The sequence below is a fragment of the Oncorhynchus kisutch genome, linkage group LG21 (genome assembly GCF_002021735.2).
Source record: "Oncorhynchus kisutch isolate 150728-3 linkage group LG21, Okis_V2, whole genome shotgun sequence".
Taxonomy (NCBI): Eukaryota; Metazoa; Chordata; class Actinopteri; order Salmoniformes; family Salmonidae; genus Oncorhynchus; species Oncorhynchus kisutch.
The window spans coordinates 1,874,574-1,893,991 of record NC_034194.2 but is presented as its reverse complement, the minus strand read 5'-3'; the positions used below and the strand labels follow the sequence as shown (position 1 = coordinate 1,893,991).

Below are 19,418 nucleotides of genomic sequence, written 5' to 3'. Positions count from 1 at the left end.
TAAGGAGGAGTCTCACACACAGAGGAGGGAGATACGGGAGGAAGAGAGCGGGCAGACCCACACACCCGAGAGAGAGAGAGAAACCCACACACACCACTGTCCCTCAGTTGCAACAGGTACACGCAGTATAAGAATCTCATCAGAGAGAGCGCGAGGGAGAAGGGGAAAGAGAAGGAAGGAGAGGGACCATCAATTACACAGGCACTCAAGGATACAGATAACCTGCTCTATGTGTGGCTCCTCTCAAGGCTTCATAGTAAGTACTCCCACCTCTCCTTTACCATCCCACTATTATTCTCATCCTACTATAGTGTGCGCTGTGTGTATGTAGAAATTAGGACAGTCCAGATTACACCTAAAGTCATTTTGTGTCATAATGTGACGTGTGACGGTGAGACAGCGATAGTGATATATGAGTTTTCATGAAGTTTGTGAAAGTTCTGTATGTTTTCAGTCACACACTGCACAGATTTCACATCACTCCACTTCCTAAATTTCTATTTTTTTGTGTCAATTGGTGTGACAGTGTCATACAATGAAATAGATTTGAGTTGTAGGCTTTCATTATTAGATATTTGAGTTGTAGGCTTTCATGAAGTTTGTGAAACTATTCGTTTTCAGTCACTCACAGATTTCACACCACTCCTCTTACAAAAGTCTTCCTTTGTGCCATAAGGTGTTAGGGGCGTAATGGTGATATTTTTAAAAGTCAACAATTGACAACTTCTCAAGAGGCCACAGCTGTGTGCCTTTGGCTCATCATGCATTGATTTCAGAGTGCAGTTTCATAGCTTCATGGTTTCAGAGTGAGCTTTCCCCGTCTGTTGTGAGACTCATTCCACTCTGCGGTGATGCGTACCAAAGAAACGTGAAATGTCATCCATCAATCTTGGTCGATGAGTGTACAGTACAAGAGAAGATCAGTTTCCTCTCCTCGTATGGATGAGCATGATACACGTTCTAATAAGATATCGCTGGTATTAAAACATTTATAATTGTGTGCTATGTTGTGACCATTTCAAAAGGTGTTGAGTAGAAGATTTCAAACCAGTCTACGAACGTTTTGGAGGACTTACAATCCATTCGGAAAGGGAATAGATAAGAAAAGTTAGGACACTTCAACTTGAGCTGTATACCATCAACTGGGATAACTTGAAAAATAAGAGCAAAACTGGTCCCCTGTAGCTCCGTTGGTAGAGCACGGTGATTCCAATGCTAGGATAGGGGGTTCGATTTCCAGGACTACTCATATTTCAAATGTATTGCCTGCTTGACTAGTCGCTTTGGATAAAACTGTCTGCTAAATGGCATTTCAAATCATCAGCTGCTGATGTGTAAACCTCTGCACTTACCACAGGTTTACACCTGCAAAGGCGCTCTAGGATTGGCCTTTTTCATACTAACTCTAGTCCTGTTCACGTCTTTGTCCAGTCTTAATTAAAGCTTTTTCACACTACTGAGTGGATCCCGGGCTGTAATACACTGGCTTGGTCACGCATCCATCATAGCTGCTGGAACCGTGCTGGAAAGGACAACGTGAAAAGAGAATGTCCGGGTCGAACACCAGACAGAAAGACAGAAAGACAGAGGAACAGACGAACAGAGAGGCAGGTAACTGGGACGAGAGCCAGGTCCCAGTCAGTGTAGAGAGGAAGTCTGGACTGATTCACGGGGAACACTGGTTTCCTACTTGTGAAAGTGGTGGTCGCCGCGCCTCGGCTGACGTGCACAGGAACCGCTTCTTATAGACGGCGATCGTGTTTTGGACAGTCACAGGATGTTTAGAATGGTGGGCGGCGATGGTGCAGGGATGGGCGCTACCGTTTGAAGTTTGTTTGTCCGGTAGTGTTCGTTGGGAAAGTTAGTTAGGACACCCCTCTTCGACTGATTGACAACCCTCTTACCCCTCCGCCATCTCCTTCCGTCTCTGACTGTCTCACACCTCAGCTTCCTTGCTTCTAATTTTAGCTCCATTCAAAACAGAGTAGAGCTTCCTCCTTCAGCACACTTCATCCGCTGTTTGTGATGCTTCATGCTCTTTCAATTCTATAGGAGGCAGCGAGGGAGGGAGGGAGGGAGGGAGGGAGGCAGGGAGGGAGGGAGGGAGGGAGGGAGGCAGGGAGGGAGGCAGGCAGGGAGGGAGGGAGGGAGGCAGGGAGGGAGGGAGAGAGGGAGGGAGGGAGGGAGGGAGGGAGGGAGGGAGGGAGGGAGGGAGGGAGGGAGGGAGGGAGGGAGGGAGGGAGGGAGGGAGGGAGGGAGGGAGGGAGGGAGGGAGGGAGGGAGGGAGGGAGGGAGGGAGGGAGGGAGGGAGGGAGGGAAAAGGGTATAAGCAGGTACAAGAAAAGAAATTGAAATTGACTTCCTCAATTATTTGGGCTAATGCACATCATAGTTCTCATACTCTTCTGTGGTCTTATTCCTTAGGCCTCCTCTTCCTCCCAGAACAGCACAGCCATGTTAACCTCAGATGGCTCCCCCTTTCCCCACACCACATCGGTCTCCACCCCCACCCTGACCCTGACCGACTCAAACCTCCAGGACATAGACATGACCCTCTGGAGTGAGGCTGAGTTCCAGGAGAGGTGCACCTACATCTTGAAGGACCACCCGTTGCACCCGGGTAACCACCCAGAGAACCAGAACAAGACCAAGGCTGAGAGGTCTCTACCCCGAAACTTGGTCCTGAAACGCTGCCCTGACTCTGCAGAGGTAGGTTATACTGAAAGCGTGAAGACCAAACTTTCCTGGAAATGGGGGATGTGCTTAAAAAATGAAAGTTAAGATTGAGAGAGTTAGTATTTGAATGCAGGTATGTCTGAGTGTTTGTGTTTTCGTGTGTGTGTGGGAGAGTGAGTGGGCATGGTGTTTCTTTGTGGTGACCTAGTGTGTTTGTGTGTGCTTGTGTGTGTTTGGGTGTGTGCGTCTCAATGTGTTTGCGTGCACACAGGTACGTATGCGCACATGCATGAGAATGTATGCCTATCTGTTCATAATAGGTCTGTGTAATGTGTGTGTGTGTGTGTGTGTGTTTATGCATGTGCATACGGCTGTACTATATTTGTTCTGTGTGTGCATTTTGGAAAACTCCCCTTACATCACTCCCACATCCTTCCATCCTTCCATCCTTCCGTCCTTCCTCGGTGCTTGACACACTGTTGTCTTTCCAGCTTTTCCTCTCTGTGTCTTTTACGCTGTGTACATCTTAAGACAGATGGCAAGACAATAGCCACTGGGCTCGTCCCAAACGGCACAATATTCTCTATTTAGTGCACTGCTTTTGACCATAAGGTTTCCCTATGGGACCTGGTCAAAAGTAGTGCACCAAATAGGGAATATTGTGCCGTTTGGGGCGCAGCCTCTGTCTTCACAGCCACAGATACTATACTTTACATTCCCCGTTCCTAATGTCCCTTGCCATTAAACTGTAAAGCGGAGACACTGAGACTCTTGCTACTGATCGTAAATAATCTCCGGTCCAAGAAGTATATCAGCTAGTTTGATCAAGATGAAAGAAGGAAAGTGGTTGGGCGGGTGGGCTGATGTTCAGAGTCGAATCCTAAATCCCACTTACGTCAAATTTGAACATAGTCATGAATTGATGAGTGCGAAGTAGATTTCCACTAAGTGAAATCCGGAGCATTACTGAACAGGAGACAGGAATGAGACTGAGGCCATGTTTAAATTCTTTCTAAATGGATCCTTCCTACCACCTTGACATGTTCACAGATCTGAGAGGACTGGATAGGTGAACGTAATGGTTCCACTGGATTGTTCAGAGTATTCAGACATGACTAGAATCAAAGTGTGTCTGATCTAAGGGCATGGGCAGCGCTTGTCAATATGAACTTGTTCAAATTCAGGCTCCCTTCCTATTCCCTCTTTGTCTTTGAGGAGCTTGAACAGTCAGTCTGTCACGACTTCCTCCGAACTCGGTCCCTCTCCCTGTTCGGGCGGTGTTTGGCGATCGACGTCACCAACCTTCTAGCCATCACTGATCCATTTTTCATTTTCCATTGGTTTTGTCTTGTCTTCCTTCACACCTGGTTCCAATCCCATCAATTACATGTTGTGTGTTTAACCCTCTGTTTCCCCTCATGTCCTTGTCGGAGATTGTTTTATTGTATGTGATTGTGCTAGTATGTGTTGGTGTGCAATGGGTTTTGTACCCCCTTTGTTATTTTTATATATTTAGGTTTTTGGAGTTTGGTCAGCACTTATTAAACGACTCTGTTTATACCAAGTTCGTTCTCCTGGGCCTGACTTCCCTGCCACCAACACGCACCCATTACACAGTCAGTATCAGAGTTGAATATTTTCCCGGTATTTTACAAATGTTCAATCCATCGTTATGTTCCAAATAACTTTTCTCCCGGGTAACCCTGTATTTCCTGTCAAAACAAAAGGCGTCATTCAAAAGCATATAAATTTGTCTGAATTTGATTAGAGCTTTGATCAGCATGAATATTCTAGATGCTAGATGCTACCTGAGCCTGATAAGACCTATATTAAATACATGAAATACATTTACAACATTTCATCAGCCCCATAATTGATCCGTTATCCAATACATGTTGTATTGTGCCCCGATGAACACATTTATTTTAGGCCATATAAAGAACAGCTATGACTTGTAGTAAATGAAAAGCATTCTCATGTAACTGTTCCTGTTGTCCAGGTGTGAAAGGGCAGTGTGGAGTGCTATAGATATTGCATCATCTGTGGATCTGTTGGGGCGGAATGCAAATTGGAGTGGGTTTAGGGTTTCTGGGGTAATGGTGTTGATGTGAGCCATGACCAGCCTTCCAAAGCACTTCATGGCAGGTTACCTTAGTGTTCTTGGGCGCAGGGACTATGGTGTTCTGCTTGAAACATGTTGGTATTACAGACTCAGACAGGGAGAGGTTGAAAATGTCAGTGAAGACACTTGCCAGTTGATCAGCGCATGCTGTACACGTCCTAGTAATCCTTCTGGCCCTGCGGCCTTGTGAATGTTGATCTGTTTAAAGGTCTTTCTCACATCGGCTACGGAGAGCATGATCACACAGTCATCCGGAACAGCTGATGCTCTCATGCATGTTTCAGTGTTACTTGCCTCGACACGAGCATAGAAGTAATTTAGCTCGTCTGGTAGGCTTGTGTCACTGGGAAGCTCGCGGCTGGGCTTCCCTTTGTAGTCTGTAATAGTTTGCCCTGCCACGTCCGATGAGCGTTGAAACAAGTGTAGTATGATTCGATCTTAATCCTGTATTGAAATATCCAATAAATGTCGTTCCACTTCATGATTGTGTCCCACTTGTTGTTGATTCTTCACAAAAAAATACAGTTTTATATCTTTATGTTTGAAGTCTGAAATTTGGCAAAAGGTCGCAAAGTTCAAGGGGGCCGAATACTTTCGCAAGGTACTGTATTGTCTCTCTCTCTCTCTCTCTCTCTCTCTCCCTTTGCTAGCTAGCTGTAGCTTATGCTTTCAGTGCGAGATTCACTCTCTGATCCTTTGATTGGGTGGACATGTCAGTTCATGCTGCAAGAGCTCTGATAGGTTGGAGGACATCCTCTGGAAGTTGTCATAATTACTGAGTAAGTCTGTGGAGGGGGGTGAGCCTCCTAGGTTTTGTATTGAAGTCAATGCACTCAAAGGAAGACGGAATCTAGCTGTCCTCCGGCTACACCATGGTGCTACCCTACAGGGTGCTGCTGAGGCTACTGTAGACCTTCATTACAAAATAGTGTTTTAATCAATTCATTGGTGACGTGATTATATTTACTATAGTTTTATCGAGAAAATATAACTTTTGAAATGTTTTAGAATTGTTATTTTTATGAAATTCACTGAGGAGGATGGTCCTCCCCTTCCTCCTTCCTGTGTTGTACAGGTGCTTGGGGTGACCAGTCGGGAGCTCATTCAGAAGGGGACACGGTTCGGCCCTCTGGTGGGCCAGACCTACAGCAATGACATGGTGCCCAAAGATGCCAACAGGAAGTACTTCTGGAGAGTAAGTGAGGGGCATTGTGAGATCTCATTGAGGTCAAATTCTGTTCACTTCTACAGGGGGTAGAGGGATTGCACAAATTGACACTTGTGGTCTCACATCCTGTGTAATGTGTGTGTGTGCGTGTGTGCGCGCGTGTGTGTGTGTGTGTGTGTGTGCGCCTAGGTGCGCTTGTGTTTTTATGTCAATGTGTTCTTTTTTGCTTCACTGTAAAGGTTGTGTGTGAAGGTGTGTGTGCGTGTGTTTTCTCGTTGGGGAGGAGGTCACACACACAGCTGTTCGGTTTCAGTGAAGCAGTGCTTTCCCACTCACTGCTCCTCTCGGCAGTGCCATGGTCTCTCTGCTGGGAAACACGCGCGCACACACACACATACACACACACACACACTGACTCTCACACTGACTAAGCAAGGAAGTGGCCTAGGGCCTGCGAGCCACGACTTCCACTTGCATACACACAGCTAACGGCTTAGGCCTGCAAACAGCATAGTCATGACACAGACCAACAGACTATACACAGTCCCGACACAATATCTTAACAACTGGGCCACTCCACAGACATGAGATTAACACTGCCATCACATAGACAACCTGGACTCTGTAAAGTCATGAGTCAAACAACACTGCTTCCAGACAAAGACCAACAAACAAAGTGATATAAAGCAGATTGAGTGGAAAACTGTGGCACAAATCCAGAGAGAAGGATCTCTTTTTTTTGTTGCTGTCCAGGAATGTCTAACCATTTAGGTGTAATGCATTGGTACATACTATAGGTATGACATTGAAATGAAAGTGATATAACACAGTCAGTTGTGAACTGACTCGAGTAGAGTTGTCCTACTGTCATTCCGGTAGAAACAACAACACATTATGACCACACCGGGTACCCCACCACTACCACCACCAACCAAATCCCTCCACACCTTATATGATAGATAGAACAACATCCTGAGTGACTTCCTTTCTCACGTCATATTACTGGATTGATGCCATATCTTAGGTTTCAGAGCCGTGGGAGAAGGTTGTGTTGATGTAGTCATCTAATTCTCTCTCCCTCTCTTGTCTCTCTCCAGGTATTCTCCGAGGGTCGGTTACATCACATCCTGGATGGCTTGGATGAGGAGAAGAGCAACTGGATGCGCTACGTCAACCCGGCCTGTCGTCCAGAGGACCAGAACCTGGCGGCGTGCCAGACTGGCATGGCCATCTACTTCTATACGGTGAGAGCCGTGCCACCGGGCCAGGAGCTGCTGGTGTGGTACTGCCCGGAGTTCGCCCACCGTCTCAACTACCCGCCCCCCGGAGAGCTCTTCACGGAGAGAATTGGTACGTTTCTGAGATGGATTCTGAAATACAGAGGAGCTACATCTGGCAGCAAGTTGCTGTTTTGTGGCCTCCTCGACTAACATCAGATTCATATAGGAATCAAGCCTGGAACTAATGTACTTAATAAGTTATACTAGACCAGCCTAACGGATCCAATCCCATTTGATCCAGTCTAATACAGAATGGGACAATATGGGGTTTGTGGGACTTGTATTCACTGTGGTGAGGGGATGTGAAAAGCAATATGGTCAATACGTGTTCGGCACAACGCATTGAAAGGAGTAGAGAGCCATTCCTAGAGTTTACCAGAGCAATGGGTGGATGTAGGTGGTTATTCGAAGCCAAAATCGCTCAGTCAATGATCCAGTCGACTTACAAACTCTTTGTGTGGGTGTTTAACTAGTAATAAAAGCCACACACACACAGGCCTTTGTGAGGAGAGAAAAGAAAGGAGATAAGATCTAGCTCCAGGTGTCACCAGGAGTGGTTTTGTCTCAATAGGGAGAGACCAATTCCAGGTCTCAAGGCAAAGTTTAAATGTCCCTTTTTTCACACACACACACACACACACACACACACACACACACACACACACACACACACACACACACACACACACACACACACACACACACACACACACACACACACACACACACACACACACACACTTACAACAATCCAGGAGGGGGGGTGTTGAGGTGCTGACAGTTCTCTGGAAGGTTTCCCTTATTCATTTGGCTGCTCTTGAAGAGGAAGAGCAGGAGGAAGTGCTCCATTGACTACTTGAACTTCCTGGCAAGGCGTTCCCGCTGACAGATTGGTATCTCCAAGAGTGTTGGTTGTTAGTTTGCCTGAGTGCTCACCTCTCAGGAAGAGAGGGAGGGGTGGTCCTGTGGAACAAATTGGAGTCTGTCTGTCTGTCTCTGTGTGTGTTTCTGTCTGTCTGTCTCTCTCTGTGTGTGTGTGTCTGTCTGTCTGTCTCTCCCTGTGTGTGTGTGTCTGTCTGTCGGTCTGTCTCTCCCTGTGTGTGTGTGTGTGTGTGTGTCTGTCTGTCTGTCTGTCTGTCTGTCTGTCTGTCTGTCTGTCTGTCTGTCTGTCTGTCTGTCTGTCTGTCTGTCTGTCTGTCTGTCTGTCTGTCTGTCTCTCCCTGTGTGTGTGTGTCTGTCTGTCTGTCTCTCCCTGTGTGTGTGTGTCTGTCTGTCTCTCCCTGTGTGTGTGTGTCTGTCTGTCTGTCTCTTCCTGTGTGTGTGTGTCTGTCTGTCTGTCTGTCTGTTTGTGTCACCAATCCCTGACAGTACAGTATTTGATCTAGCTACGGATCTCTTCTTCTTTACTGAGAGCCTTTTTCAGAGGTATTCAGAATTCAACAAAAAGTTAGGCCGTTAGGTAGAAATAAAAGTTTTGGCTTTGTGACACCAACTCTTAAATTTGTCATAGGTTAGACTAGTGCTGATGTGACACAATGCAATTAGTCAGACAGATAATGGTAATTTAATACACTGATAGGCTGTCAGTAAACTTTAACCCTTTGTTGCTTTGTGTGAAGTCAGTGTGTGAGTTTCCACCCCAGTGCAGTTAGTGTGATCATTAGTGGTGACATTCGGCACAAGCAATTGACAGCGCGCAAGATAACAATAACATTTCAAAAAGGTTCAGAAGGAATATCATTCAATGTGAATTCCAAAGACTGCATCTCACGATTGTGTGGATCCAATGCATCGCACTGGTGACTAAACTTATCACGCTGCAAATGATAGTTTCATGGTACTTTTCCACAGATCTGTGCTAATCCAGACACTTTTAAGGAAATCCTTCCGACAAACCATCAAACAGGTAAAGTGTCAATGAAGGACTAAGATTGAATCCTACTACACCGGCTCTAATGCTCGTCGGATGTGGCAGGGCTTGCAAACTATTACGGACTACAAAGGGAAGCAAAGCCGCGAGCTGCCAAGCGATGCGAGCCTACCAGACGAGCTAAATAACTACTATGCACACATCGAGGCAAGCAACACTGAACCATTGATGAGAGCACCAGCTGTTTCGGACAACTGTGTGATCACACTCTCTGTAACCGATGTGAGTAAGGCCTTTAAACGGGCCAACATTCACAAGGGCGCAGGGCTGTCTTCACTGACATTTTCATCCTCTCCCCGACCGAGTCTGTAATACCTATATGTTTCAAGCAGACCACCATAGTCCCTGTGCCTAAGAACGCCAAGGTAGCCTCCCTAAATTACTACTGACTCGTAGCACTCAACGTCTGTAGCCATGAAGTGCTTTGAAAGGCTGGTCATGGCTCACATCAACACCATCATTCAAGAAACCCTAGACCTACCCAATTTGCATACCGCCCCAACAGATCCACAGATTACGCAATCTCTATAGCTCAGCATTCAACACCATAGTGCCTTCAAAGCTCAACACTAAGCTAAAGAACCTGGAACTAAACACCTCCCTTGATCCTGGACTTCCTGATGGACCACCCCCAGGTGGTAAGGTTAGGCAACAACACATCTCACATGCTGACCCTCAGGGGTGCATGCTCAGTACAATCTTTACTCCCTGTTCACCCATGACTGTGTGGCCAAGCAGGACTCCAATACCATCGTAAACAAAACGATGGTAGGCCTGATCACCAACAAGGATGAGACAGCCTATAGGGAGGAGGTCAGTGACCAGGCAGTGTAGTGCCAGGACAACAACCTATCCCTCAATGTGAGCAAGACTATGGAGCTGATTGTGTATTACAGGTTAAGGGGAGCCGAGCACACCCCAATTCACATCGACGGGGCTGTAGTGGAGTGTGTCGAGAGCTGCAAGTTCACCAACAAACAAACAAACTATCATGGTCCAAACGCACAAAGGCAGTCGTAAAGAGGGCACGACAACACCTATTCCCCCTCAGGAGACTGAAAATATCTGGCATCCTTAGATCCTCAAAAAGTTCTACAGCTACACCATCGAGAGCATCACGTGGTTGCATCACCTTCTGGTATGCCAATTGGTCGGTATCAGACTGCAAGGCACTACAGAGGGTATGTAACGTGTACACTAGGAGTCAGGAAGCAAGAACCGGGAGTGCATTTAATAATAAATGGAGTACAGACATAAAAACCAAGAAAAATTATCAATAACGCCTGGGGAAAGAACCCAAGGGAGTGACAGATATAGGGGAGGGAATCAGGAAGGTGATGGAGTCCAGGTGAGTCTCATGAAGCACTGGTGTGCGTAATAGTGAATAAACTGGTGACGTCGAACGCCGGAGAGGGAGAGCAGGAGTAGATGTGACAGGGTTGTGCGTACAGCCCAGTACATCACTGGGGCCAAGCTTCCTGCCATCCAGGACCTCTATACCAAGCGGTCAGAGTAAGGCCCTAAAAATGATCAGACTCCAGCCACCCAAGTCATAGACTGTTCTCTCTGCACCGCACGGCAAGCGGCACCGTAACAGCTTTTACCCCCTTAGCCGTAACACTGCTGAACAATTGATCAAATGGCTACCCGGACTATTTGCATTGACCCCCATTTTTACACTGGTCCTACATGCTGTTTATTATCTATGCATAGTCACTTTACCCCTACCCCCACACATTGACTCGGTACCGGTACCCCCTGTATGTAGCCTCGTTATTGTTATTTTATTGTTACTTTTTTAAACTTTTGTTTATTTACCAAATATTTTCTTACTGCATTGTAGGTTAAGGGCTTGTAAGTAAGGTCTGCTGTATTCTGCGCATGTGACAAATACAATTTGATTTGATTTGATTCTTTTGTGTGACAAAACTTTACCCTAAGTATGTGTCTCTGTGTCTTTTTTTTGTCCCACAGAGCAAAACAATGTTCGTGGAGAGAGTTCAGGGAAGATGGGGCACAGCATGTCTGAAATCCTGAGGATGGAGAACACCAAGCCCGACCCCACTTGCCCCCGACTCCCCGAATCGGCACTGTCCTCAACCTGCAGCCCTGTCCTACCCCTGTGCCCCTCTGTGGTCTACTCCAGCTACCCACCCATCCCGTACTGTGGCCCCCCCATCCCCAAAAGGTCCCTCAGCAGCCGTGTCAGCCCCCACATGCACTTCCCTGTCAAGCCCAGCCTGGGCATCCCCATCACAGCCCAACATTACACAGTGTCGTCATTACCAGGTCGCATGTACCCCAGTTCACTGTGCAGTCCCTACCTCATACCTCACTTCCCGCTTGGCATTAACAGCCTACTACCTCACACATACCCCCAGTACAGTGACAGAATAGCTCCTCATATGCCATTTCCACCTCACATGCTGCCTTTTGAGGTGTACCCGCACGTTCTGCAACCATCTGCCAATGTACACAAAGAGCTCCTGCTTGCACTGACCACTACCCCAAAAAACCTCTCACTGCCCAATGGCAGCAGAGATCTTCCCCTCGCACAGACCAAAAGCAAAAAAGACCTCAATTGTATGCGGACCAATGGGTGCAAACACCTTGGGGACCATGTGCCTGCACCAAAGAATTACCTCAAAAACCTACATTTGACACCAACGGACAACTTCAGTGACCCCAATCATTCATCTGCCAGCAGCACCTTCGATGACCAGCCTCTACCAGCCACCTCTTCCATGGCAACCTGCCTCGCACCCAGGGGAGGCTCACCGCTGGCGGGCCCGACCGCCTCTTCTGACTACCTCCCCTCCAAGCGCACATCCGCCCTCCTGAGCTCCAGCCACAGTGCAGAGGAAGGGGCAGTGGACCTGCGGAAGGCCAGGCATGGTGGACGGGTCATCGGGTACAAGACCCTGTCCTACCCGCTCACACGGAAGAATGGGAAGATCCGGTACGAGTGCAACATCTGCAGCAAGCTCTTCGGTCAGCTGTCCAACCTCAAGGTCAGTCAGTCCCTGATCATATGGCCCATGTCTGAGATTACAAGTACTTTATGTTTAGATGATAGTTTATGCTAATATGATATCATTATTGAAATAGTTTTGCTTATGGAAAAGTTTGTGGTCATACGAAGAACCTGAAAAAACTGCTGATGGGCTAAAAGAACAGTATATACTCCCAATTACACTGCACGCCCCTAATTACCACCTTTATTGGATCGATAGACAACCTGGACTCATGGATAGATGTAACAATATAAATACAAATCTGGGACACTGAAACGTGTATGATATGCTAGGTTTGTAATGGTATATATTAATTTGTGGATGTCCATCATCCATTTCCTATGATACACTATACATACAAAAGTATGTGGACACCCCTTCAATTGAGTGGATTTGACAATTTCAGCCACAGCCGTTGCTGACAGGTGTATAAAATTGAGCACACAGCCATGCAATCTCCATAGACAAAAACTGGCAGTCCGACGGACGAATCCGTGTTTGGCGAATGCCAGGAGAGTGCTATCTGCTCGAATGCATAGTGCCAACTGTAAAGTTTGGTGGAGGAGGAATAATGATCTGGAGCTGTTTTTCATTTTTTGGGGGCTAGTCCCCTTAGTTCCAGTGAAGGAACATCTTTCCTGTTTCAGCATGACAATGCCCCCGCGCACAAAGCGAGGTCCAAACAGAAATGGCTTGTCGAGATCAGTGTGGAAGAACTTGATTGGCCTGCACAGAGCCCTGACCTCAACCCCATTGAACACCTTTGGGATGATTTGGAACGTCAACTGCGAGCCAAGTCTAATCACCAACATCAGTGCCCGACATCACTAATGCTGTTCTGGCTTAATGGAAGCAAGTCCCCACTCTTCTTCCCAGAAGAGTAGAGGCTGTTATAGCAGCAAAAGGGGGACCAACTCCATATTAATGCCCATGATTTTGGAATGAGATGTTCACATTCAGGTGTTCACATTCTTTTTCTAGTGTATGTTACAAATTACAATTCATATATATGTTATGAATTACAGTTTGTATGATATGTTATGAATTGCTTTTCGTACAGTATGTTACAAATTTGCAGTAAGTATGATTTGTTATGAATTATAATTTGTTGTGGCTAATGTTAGTTGGGGGCTAACGTTAGCTAGGCTAGGGGTTAGGGGTTAAGGTTAGTGTTGGAATTAAGTTTAGGAGTTTGGTTAAAGGGTTAGGGGAAGGGTTAGCTAACACAACAAGTAGTAAATAGTTACAAAGTTACTAATAAGCTAAAGTTGACCATGATGAGATTCGAACATACAACCTTTGGGTTGCTAGACGTTCATGTTAAAAGCCTTTGCCTTAGGTAACCTTCTGTCTTATGTAACCATACGAACCATAACATATCATACTTTTTTATTTTTTTTATTGTATTTCACCTTTATTTAACCAGGTAGGCTAGTTGAGAACACCTTTATTTAACCAGGTAGGCTAGTTGAGAACACCTTTATTTAACCAGGTAGGCTAGTTGAGAACACCTTTATTTAACCAGGTAGGCTAGTTGAGAACACCTTTATTTAACCAGGTAGGCCAGTTGAGAACACCTTTATTTAACCAGGTAGGCTAGTTGAGAACACCTTTATTTAACCAGGTAGGCTAGTTGAGAACACCTTTATTTAACCAGGTAGGCCAGTTGAGAACACCTTTATTTAACCAGGTAGGCTAGTTGAGAACACCTTTATTTAACCAGGTAGGCTAGTTGAGAACACCTTTATTTAACCAGGTAGGCTAGTTGAGAACACCTTTATTTAACCAGTTAGGCCAGTTGAGAACACCTTTATTTAACCAGGTAGGCTAGTTGAGAACACCTTTATTTAACCAGTTAGGCCAGTTGAGAACACCTTTATTTAACCAGGTAGGCTAGTTGAGAACACCTTTATTTAACCAGGTAGGCTAGTTGAGAACACCTTTATTTAACCAGGTAGGCTAGTTGAGAACACCTTTATTTAACCAGGTAGGCTAGTTGAGAACACCTTTATTTAACCAGGTAGGCTAGTTGAGAACACCTTTATTTAACCAGGTAGGCTAGTTGAGAACAAGTTCTCATTTGCAACTGCAACCTGGCCAAGATAAAGCATAGCAGTGTGAACAGACAACACAGAGTTACACATGGAGTAAACAATTAACAAGTCAATAACACAGTAGAAAAAAGTCTATATACATTATGTGCAAACGGCATGAGGAGGTAGGCGAATAATTACAATTTTGCAGATTAACACTGGAGTGATAAATTATCAGATGGTCATGTACAGGTAGAGATATTGATGTGCAAAAGAGCACAAAAGTAAATAAATAAAAACAGTACGGGGATGAGGTAGGTAAAAATGGGTGGGCTATTTACCGATAGACTATGTACAGCTGCAGCGATCGGTTAGCTGCTCAGATAGCAGATGTTTGAAGTTGGTGAGGGAGATAAAAGTCTCCAACTTCAGCGATTTTTGCAATTCGTTCCAGTCACAGGCAGCAGAGAACTGGAACGAAAGGCGGACAAATTAGGTGTTGGCTTTAGGGATGATCAGTGAGATACACCTGCTGGAGCGCGTGCTACGGGTGGGTGTTGCCATCGTGACCAGTGAACTGAGATAAGGCGGAGCTTTACCTAGCATGGACTTGTAGATGACCTGGAGCCAGTGGGTCTGGCGACGAATATGTAGCGAGGGCCAGCCGACTAGAGCATACAGGTCGCAGTGGTGGGTGGTATAAGGTGCTTTAGTAACAAAACGGATGGCACTGTGATAAACTGCATCCAGTTTGCTGAGTAGAGTGTTGGAAGCTATTTTGTAGATGACACCGCCGAAGTCGAGGATCGGTAGGATAGTCCGTTTTACTAGGGTAAGTTTGGCGGCGTGAGTGAAGGAGGCTTTGTTGCGGAATAGAAAGCCGACTCTAGATTTGATTTTCGATTGGAGATGTTTGATATGAGTCTGGAAGGAGAGTTTACAGTCTAGCCAGACACCTAGGTACTTATAGATGTCCACATATTCAAGGTCGGAACCATCCAGGGTGGTGATGCTAGTCGGGCGTGCGGGTGCAGGCAGCGAAAGGTTGAAAAGCATGCATTTGGTTTTACTAGCGTTTAAGAGCAGTTGGAGGCCACGGAAGGAGTGTTGTATGGCATTGAAGCTCGTTTGGAGGTTAGATAGCACAGTGTCCAAGGACGGGCCGGAAGTATATAGAATGATGTCGTCTGCGTAGAGGTGGATCAGGGAATCGCCCGCAGCAAGAGCAACATCATTGATATATACAGAGAAAAGAGTCGGCCCGAGAATTGAACCCTGTGGCACCCCCATAGAGACTGCCAGAGGACCGGACAGCATGCCCTCCGATTTGACACACTGAACTCTGTCTGCAAAGTAGTTGGTGAACCAGGCACGGCAGTCATCCGAAAAACCGAGGCTACTGAGTCTGCCGATAAGAATATGGTGATTGACAGAGTCGAAAGCCTTGACAAGGTCGATGAAGACGGCTGCACAGTACTGTCTTTTATCGATGGCGGTTATGATATCGTTTAGTACGTTGAGCGTGGCTGAGGTGCACCCGTGACCGGCTCGGAAACCAGATTGCACAGCGGAGAAGGTACAGTGGGATTCGAGATGGTCAGTGACCTGTTTGTTGACTTGGCTTTCGAAGACCTTAGATAGGCAGGGCAGGATGGATATAGGTCTGTAACAGTTTGGGTCCAGGGTGTCTCCCCCTTTGAAGAGGGGGATGACTGCGGCAGCTTTCCAATCCTTGGGGATCTCAGACGATATGAAAGAGAGGTTGAACAGGCTGGTAATAGGGGTTGCGACAATGGCGGCGGATAGTTTCAGAAATAGAGGGTCCAGATTGTCAAGCCCAGCTGATTTGTACGGCTTCAGGTTTTGCAGCTCTTTCAGAACATCTGTTATCTGGATTTGGGTAAAGGAGAACCTGGAGAGGCTAGGGCGAGGAGCTGCGGGGGGGGCGGAGCTGTTGGCCGAGGTTGGAGTAGCCAGGCGGAAGGCATGGCCAGCCGTTGAGAAATGCTTGTTGAAGTTTTCGATAATCATGGATTTATCGGTGGTGACCGTGTTACCTAGCCTCAGTGCAGTGGGCAGCTGGGAGGAGGTGCTCTTGTTCTCCATGGACTTCACAGTGTCCCAGAACTTTTTGGAGTTGGAGCTACAGGATGCAAATTTCTGCCTGAAGAAGCTGGCCTTAGCTTTCCTGACTGACTGCTATGACTACTGACTACTATGTTACGGCTAGTGTATGAGACCAGGCTGCAACAAAGGTGGTAATTGGGTGTATAGGGGCTTTCTGTTCTTTTCATGAAATAGATTTGTCTCATCCTGTTTTTTGTCTTTTCATTTCCTTTTTATGGCTCTCTCTTTCTGTTTCCTTCCTTCCTGCTATTATGTTTCCTGTCTCCAGGTCCACCTGCGCGTCCACAGTGGAGAGCGGCCCTTCAGGTGTCAGACCTGCAGTAAGGACTTCACCCAGCTGGCCCACCTGCAGAAACACTTCCTGGTTCACACTGGGGAGAAGCCACACGAATGCCAGGTATACTGATACTTCACTGATATGTCATGCTTCCCTGATACCATCATTCTTCACTATGGTTTACTGCACTAAGTTGACAATGGGAGCACAAAATAACACATCATAATATTCCCAAGCAAGCCTGCGTAAAATCTCATACTAATCTTGCTCTACTGCTAAAGAAACACCATTCATGAAGTAATTACTCTCATCCTTTCTCCCCCCCATCTCTCTCTCTTTCGCTTCAGGTGTGCCGCAAGCGTTTTAGCAGCACCAGCAACCTCAAGACCCACCTGCGTCTCCACTCAGGTGAGAAGCCCTATCAGTGTAAACTGTGCTTGGCCCGCTTCACCCAGTATGCCCACCTCAAGCTCCACAAGCGCCTGCACACTGGCGAGCGCCCCTACCACTGCCCACACTGCCTATGCACCTACCTCAATTACTGCAGCCTCCAGGTGCACCTCCAGGGTTTCTGCCCCTCAGGACCCGACCCCTCAGGCCCTGTTCCCTCTGTTGAGGAGCTGCACCGTGTCAATGCCGCGATTGAGCAGTTCGACCTGAGCAAGGCTGCGGAACGCCTGGAAGCAATGGCAGCGGGAGCTGAGGTGGAGAAGGGGAACAGCAGCACTAGCGTCCTGCTGCAGGAGATGGAGTTGGGGCGGAAGAGCTCCAACCATTTAAACGGCGCCAATGGGAATATGTCACTAGTCGAGCGTGGCCTACAACGCAGCAGCGAGGGAATCCTCTGTCCTTAGGTTGCAGTATCACAGCTGCCCTCTACCTCTGCATCCTGGCTATGTCAAACAGGAGTCGGGTCATGTGACAGTCCACTAATACCCTTTTCAAGCTACTGAGCCGAGGTAAGCCATGGCAAAATGAGTTGTACTGCACTGGCCTGGTTATGCATCCACATACAATGTATAGTGTTTGCAATGTACTGGAAAGGACCATGTGAAAATGAAATATCCAAGCCAACACAGTACAGCTTGGTTCGGTAATGATAGTGTGGAAAGAGTACAAGAGACAACGTATTTATAATCCATCAGGGTGACAGTGGCCTGATAGTGACCTTTACTGTTTGAAGCAAGGCTTTGTCTCTATTACAGGGATTTTTACTCTCAGGGCAATGTGAAGAGCAATAGAGGCTGCTGAGGGGAGGACTGCTCATACAAATGACTGCAACAGAGCGAATGGAATAGCAAACACGTGTGTTTAATGTATTTGATACCATTCCACAAATTCCGCTCCAGCCATTACCACAAGACCGTCCTCCCCAATTAAGGTGCCACCAACCTCCTGTGGTGAATAAGTGGGATTTTACTAGGAGAACATTATTATCAGAGAATATAAACATTGTTTTGTACCTATGATATCCTCAGCCTTATTATTAATTTATTATGCCGTTTTTTGTAACCTGAGGAAGACACAAAGACAGAGACTTGTGATCAAATGTTTATAACAGAGTTTTATTTCCTTCTATCTGTTTTTGTCATTTCTTATTTCTTGATGATGTGGGGCAATAATTGAAAATAAACAATTCATGCATAAAGAAATAATGTGCCTTACTTTACATTTGAATGTGTTTATTCACATTTGTCTGTATGTGTGTGTGTGTGTGTGTGTGTGCAGGCTTGGGTAGGTTACTTTCTTAATGTCATCTGTTACAGTTACTAGTAGTAGTAGGTTGTCCAAAATTGTCATCAGTAACGTAACTTTTGGATTACCCCCAACTCAGTAATGTAATCTGATTACTTTCCATTCATTTTAGATTACTTTCCCCTTAAGAAGCATTAAAAGAAGACAAAAAGGATCCATCAAACGCATTTGGTGTGTCGTACTGGTCTCTGACTTGTGGTCAGACTCGCTCAGGTGGAACAAACTTAAACGTGTGCCTTTTTCAATGATGACTTGAATGTCATTGGGAAAACATAAAGATGTTATTTTACATTTATATTGTAGTCATTTAGCAGATGCTCTTATCCAGAGATACTTACACAAGCAATTAGGGTTAAGTGCCTTTCAAGGGCACATTGACAGGTTTTTCACCTAGTCGGCTCGGGGATTTGAACCAGCATCCTTTCGGTTCCATCTACCACACTTAACCACAAACATCCTTTCTGAATTTAAAAGTAACCCAAGAAGTATTCATCTTGTTTTTCAAAAGTATCTGTAAACTGATTTACAATATTTTTGATAAATTCACAAATTGCCATCAGATTACATTTAATGTAATCTGTTCTCCCCAACCTTGTATGTGCATGTGTGCCCCATGTGTGCCCCATGTGTGCCCCATTAGCGAAGTTGTTATCTTGATTACCTCTCCTTCCTACCGCTGTTACCCACATTGTATTTCAGAGCTCTGGTAAGGCTTGACATCGCTGGCACACACTCACAAAGACAGTCTCGCCCTCTCTCTCTTTCACACACACGCTGGCCTCTCTCTTGCACAGGCTCATGAGCTCTCTCTCTCTCTCTCTCTCTCCCCCTCTCTCCCTTCAGGACACCACTGGCACTTTGGGAAAATCCGGTTTTCATATAATAATTCAGGATCGGATGTTGATCAGGATTCAGTTTTTGAAATGGGATAAGCAGAGTGTGTGTGTGTGTGTTTGTGTGTGACCGTGTATATATTTTCTCTTAAGTGTATCACTTCCAGTTGCCAGCAGTAGTTGAACTCATTGATACGGGAAAT

General features: G+C 46.2%; 1 protein-coding gene across 1 annotated transcript; it reads left to right on the top strand.

Annotated features, from left to right (window-relative positions):
• The first annotated feature begins 83 nt into the window (after window positions 1-83).
• Window positions 84-18,279, top strand: LOC109876270 (PR domain zinc finger protein 1). Its single transcript, XM_020468720.2, has 7 exons — window positions 84-256; window positions 2,425-2,709; window positions 5,874-5,993; window positions 7,064-7,316; window positions 11,151-12,187; window positions 16,619-16,747; window positions 16,975-18,279. Exons 1-7 carry the CDS (start codon window positions 230-232, stop codon window positions 17,479-17,481), a joined length of 2,358 nt encoding a protein of 785 aa, XP_020324309.1. The 5' UTR covers window positions 84-229; the 3' UTR covers window positions 17,482-18,279.
• The last annotated feature ends 1,139 nt before the right edge of the window (window positions 18,280-19,418 follow it).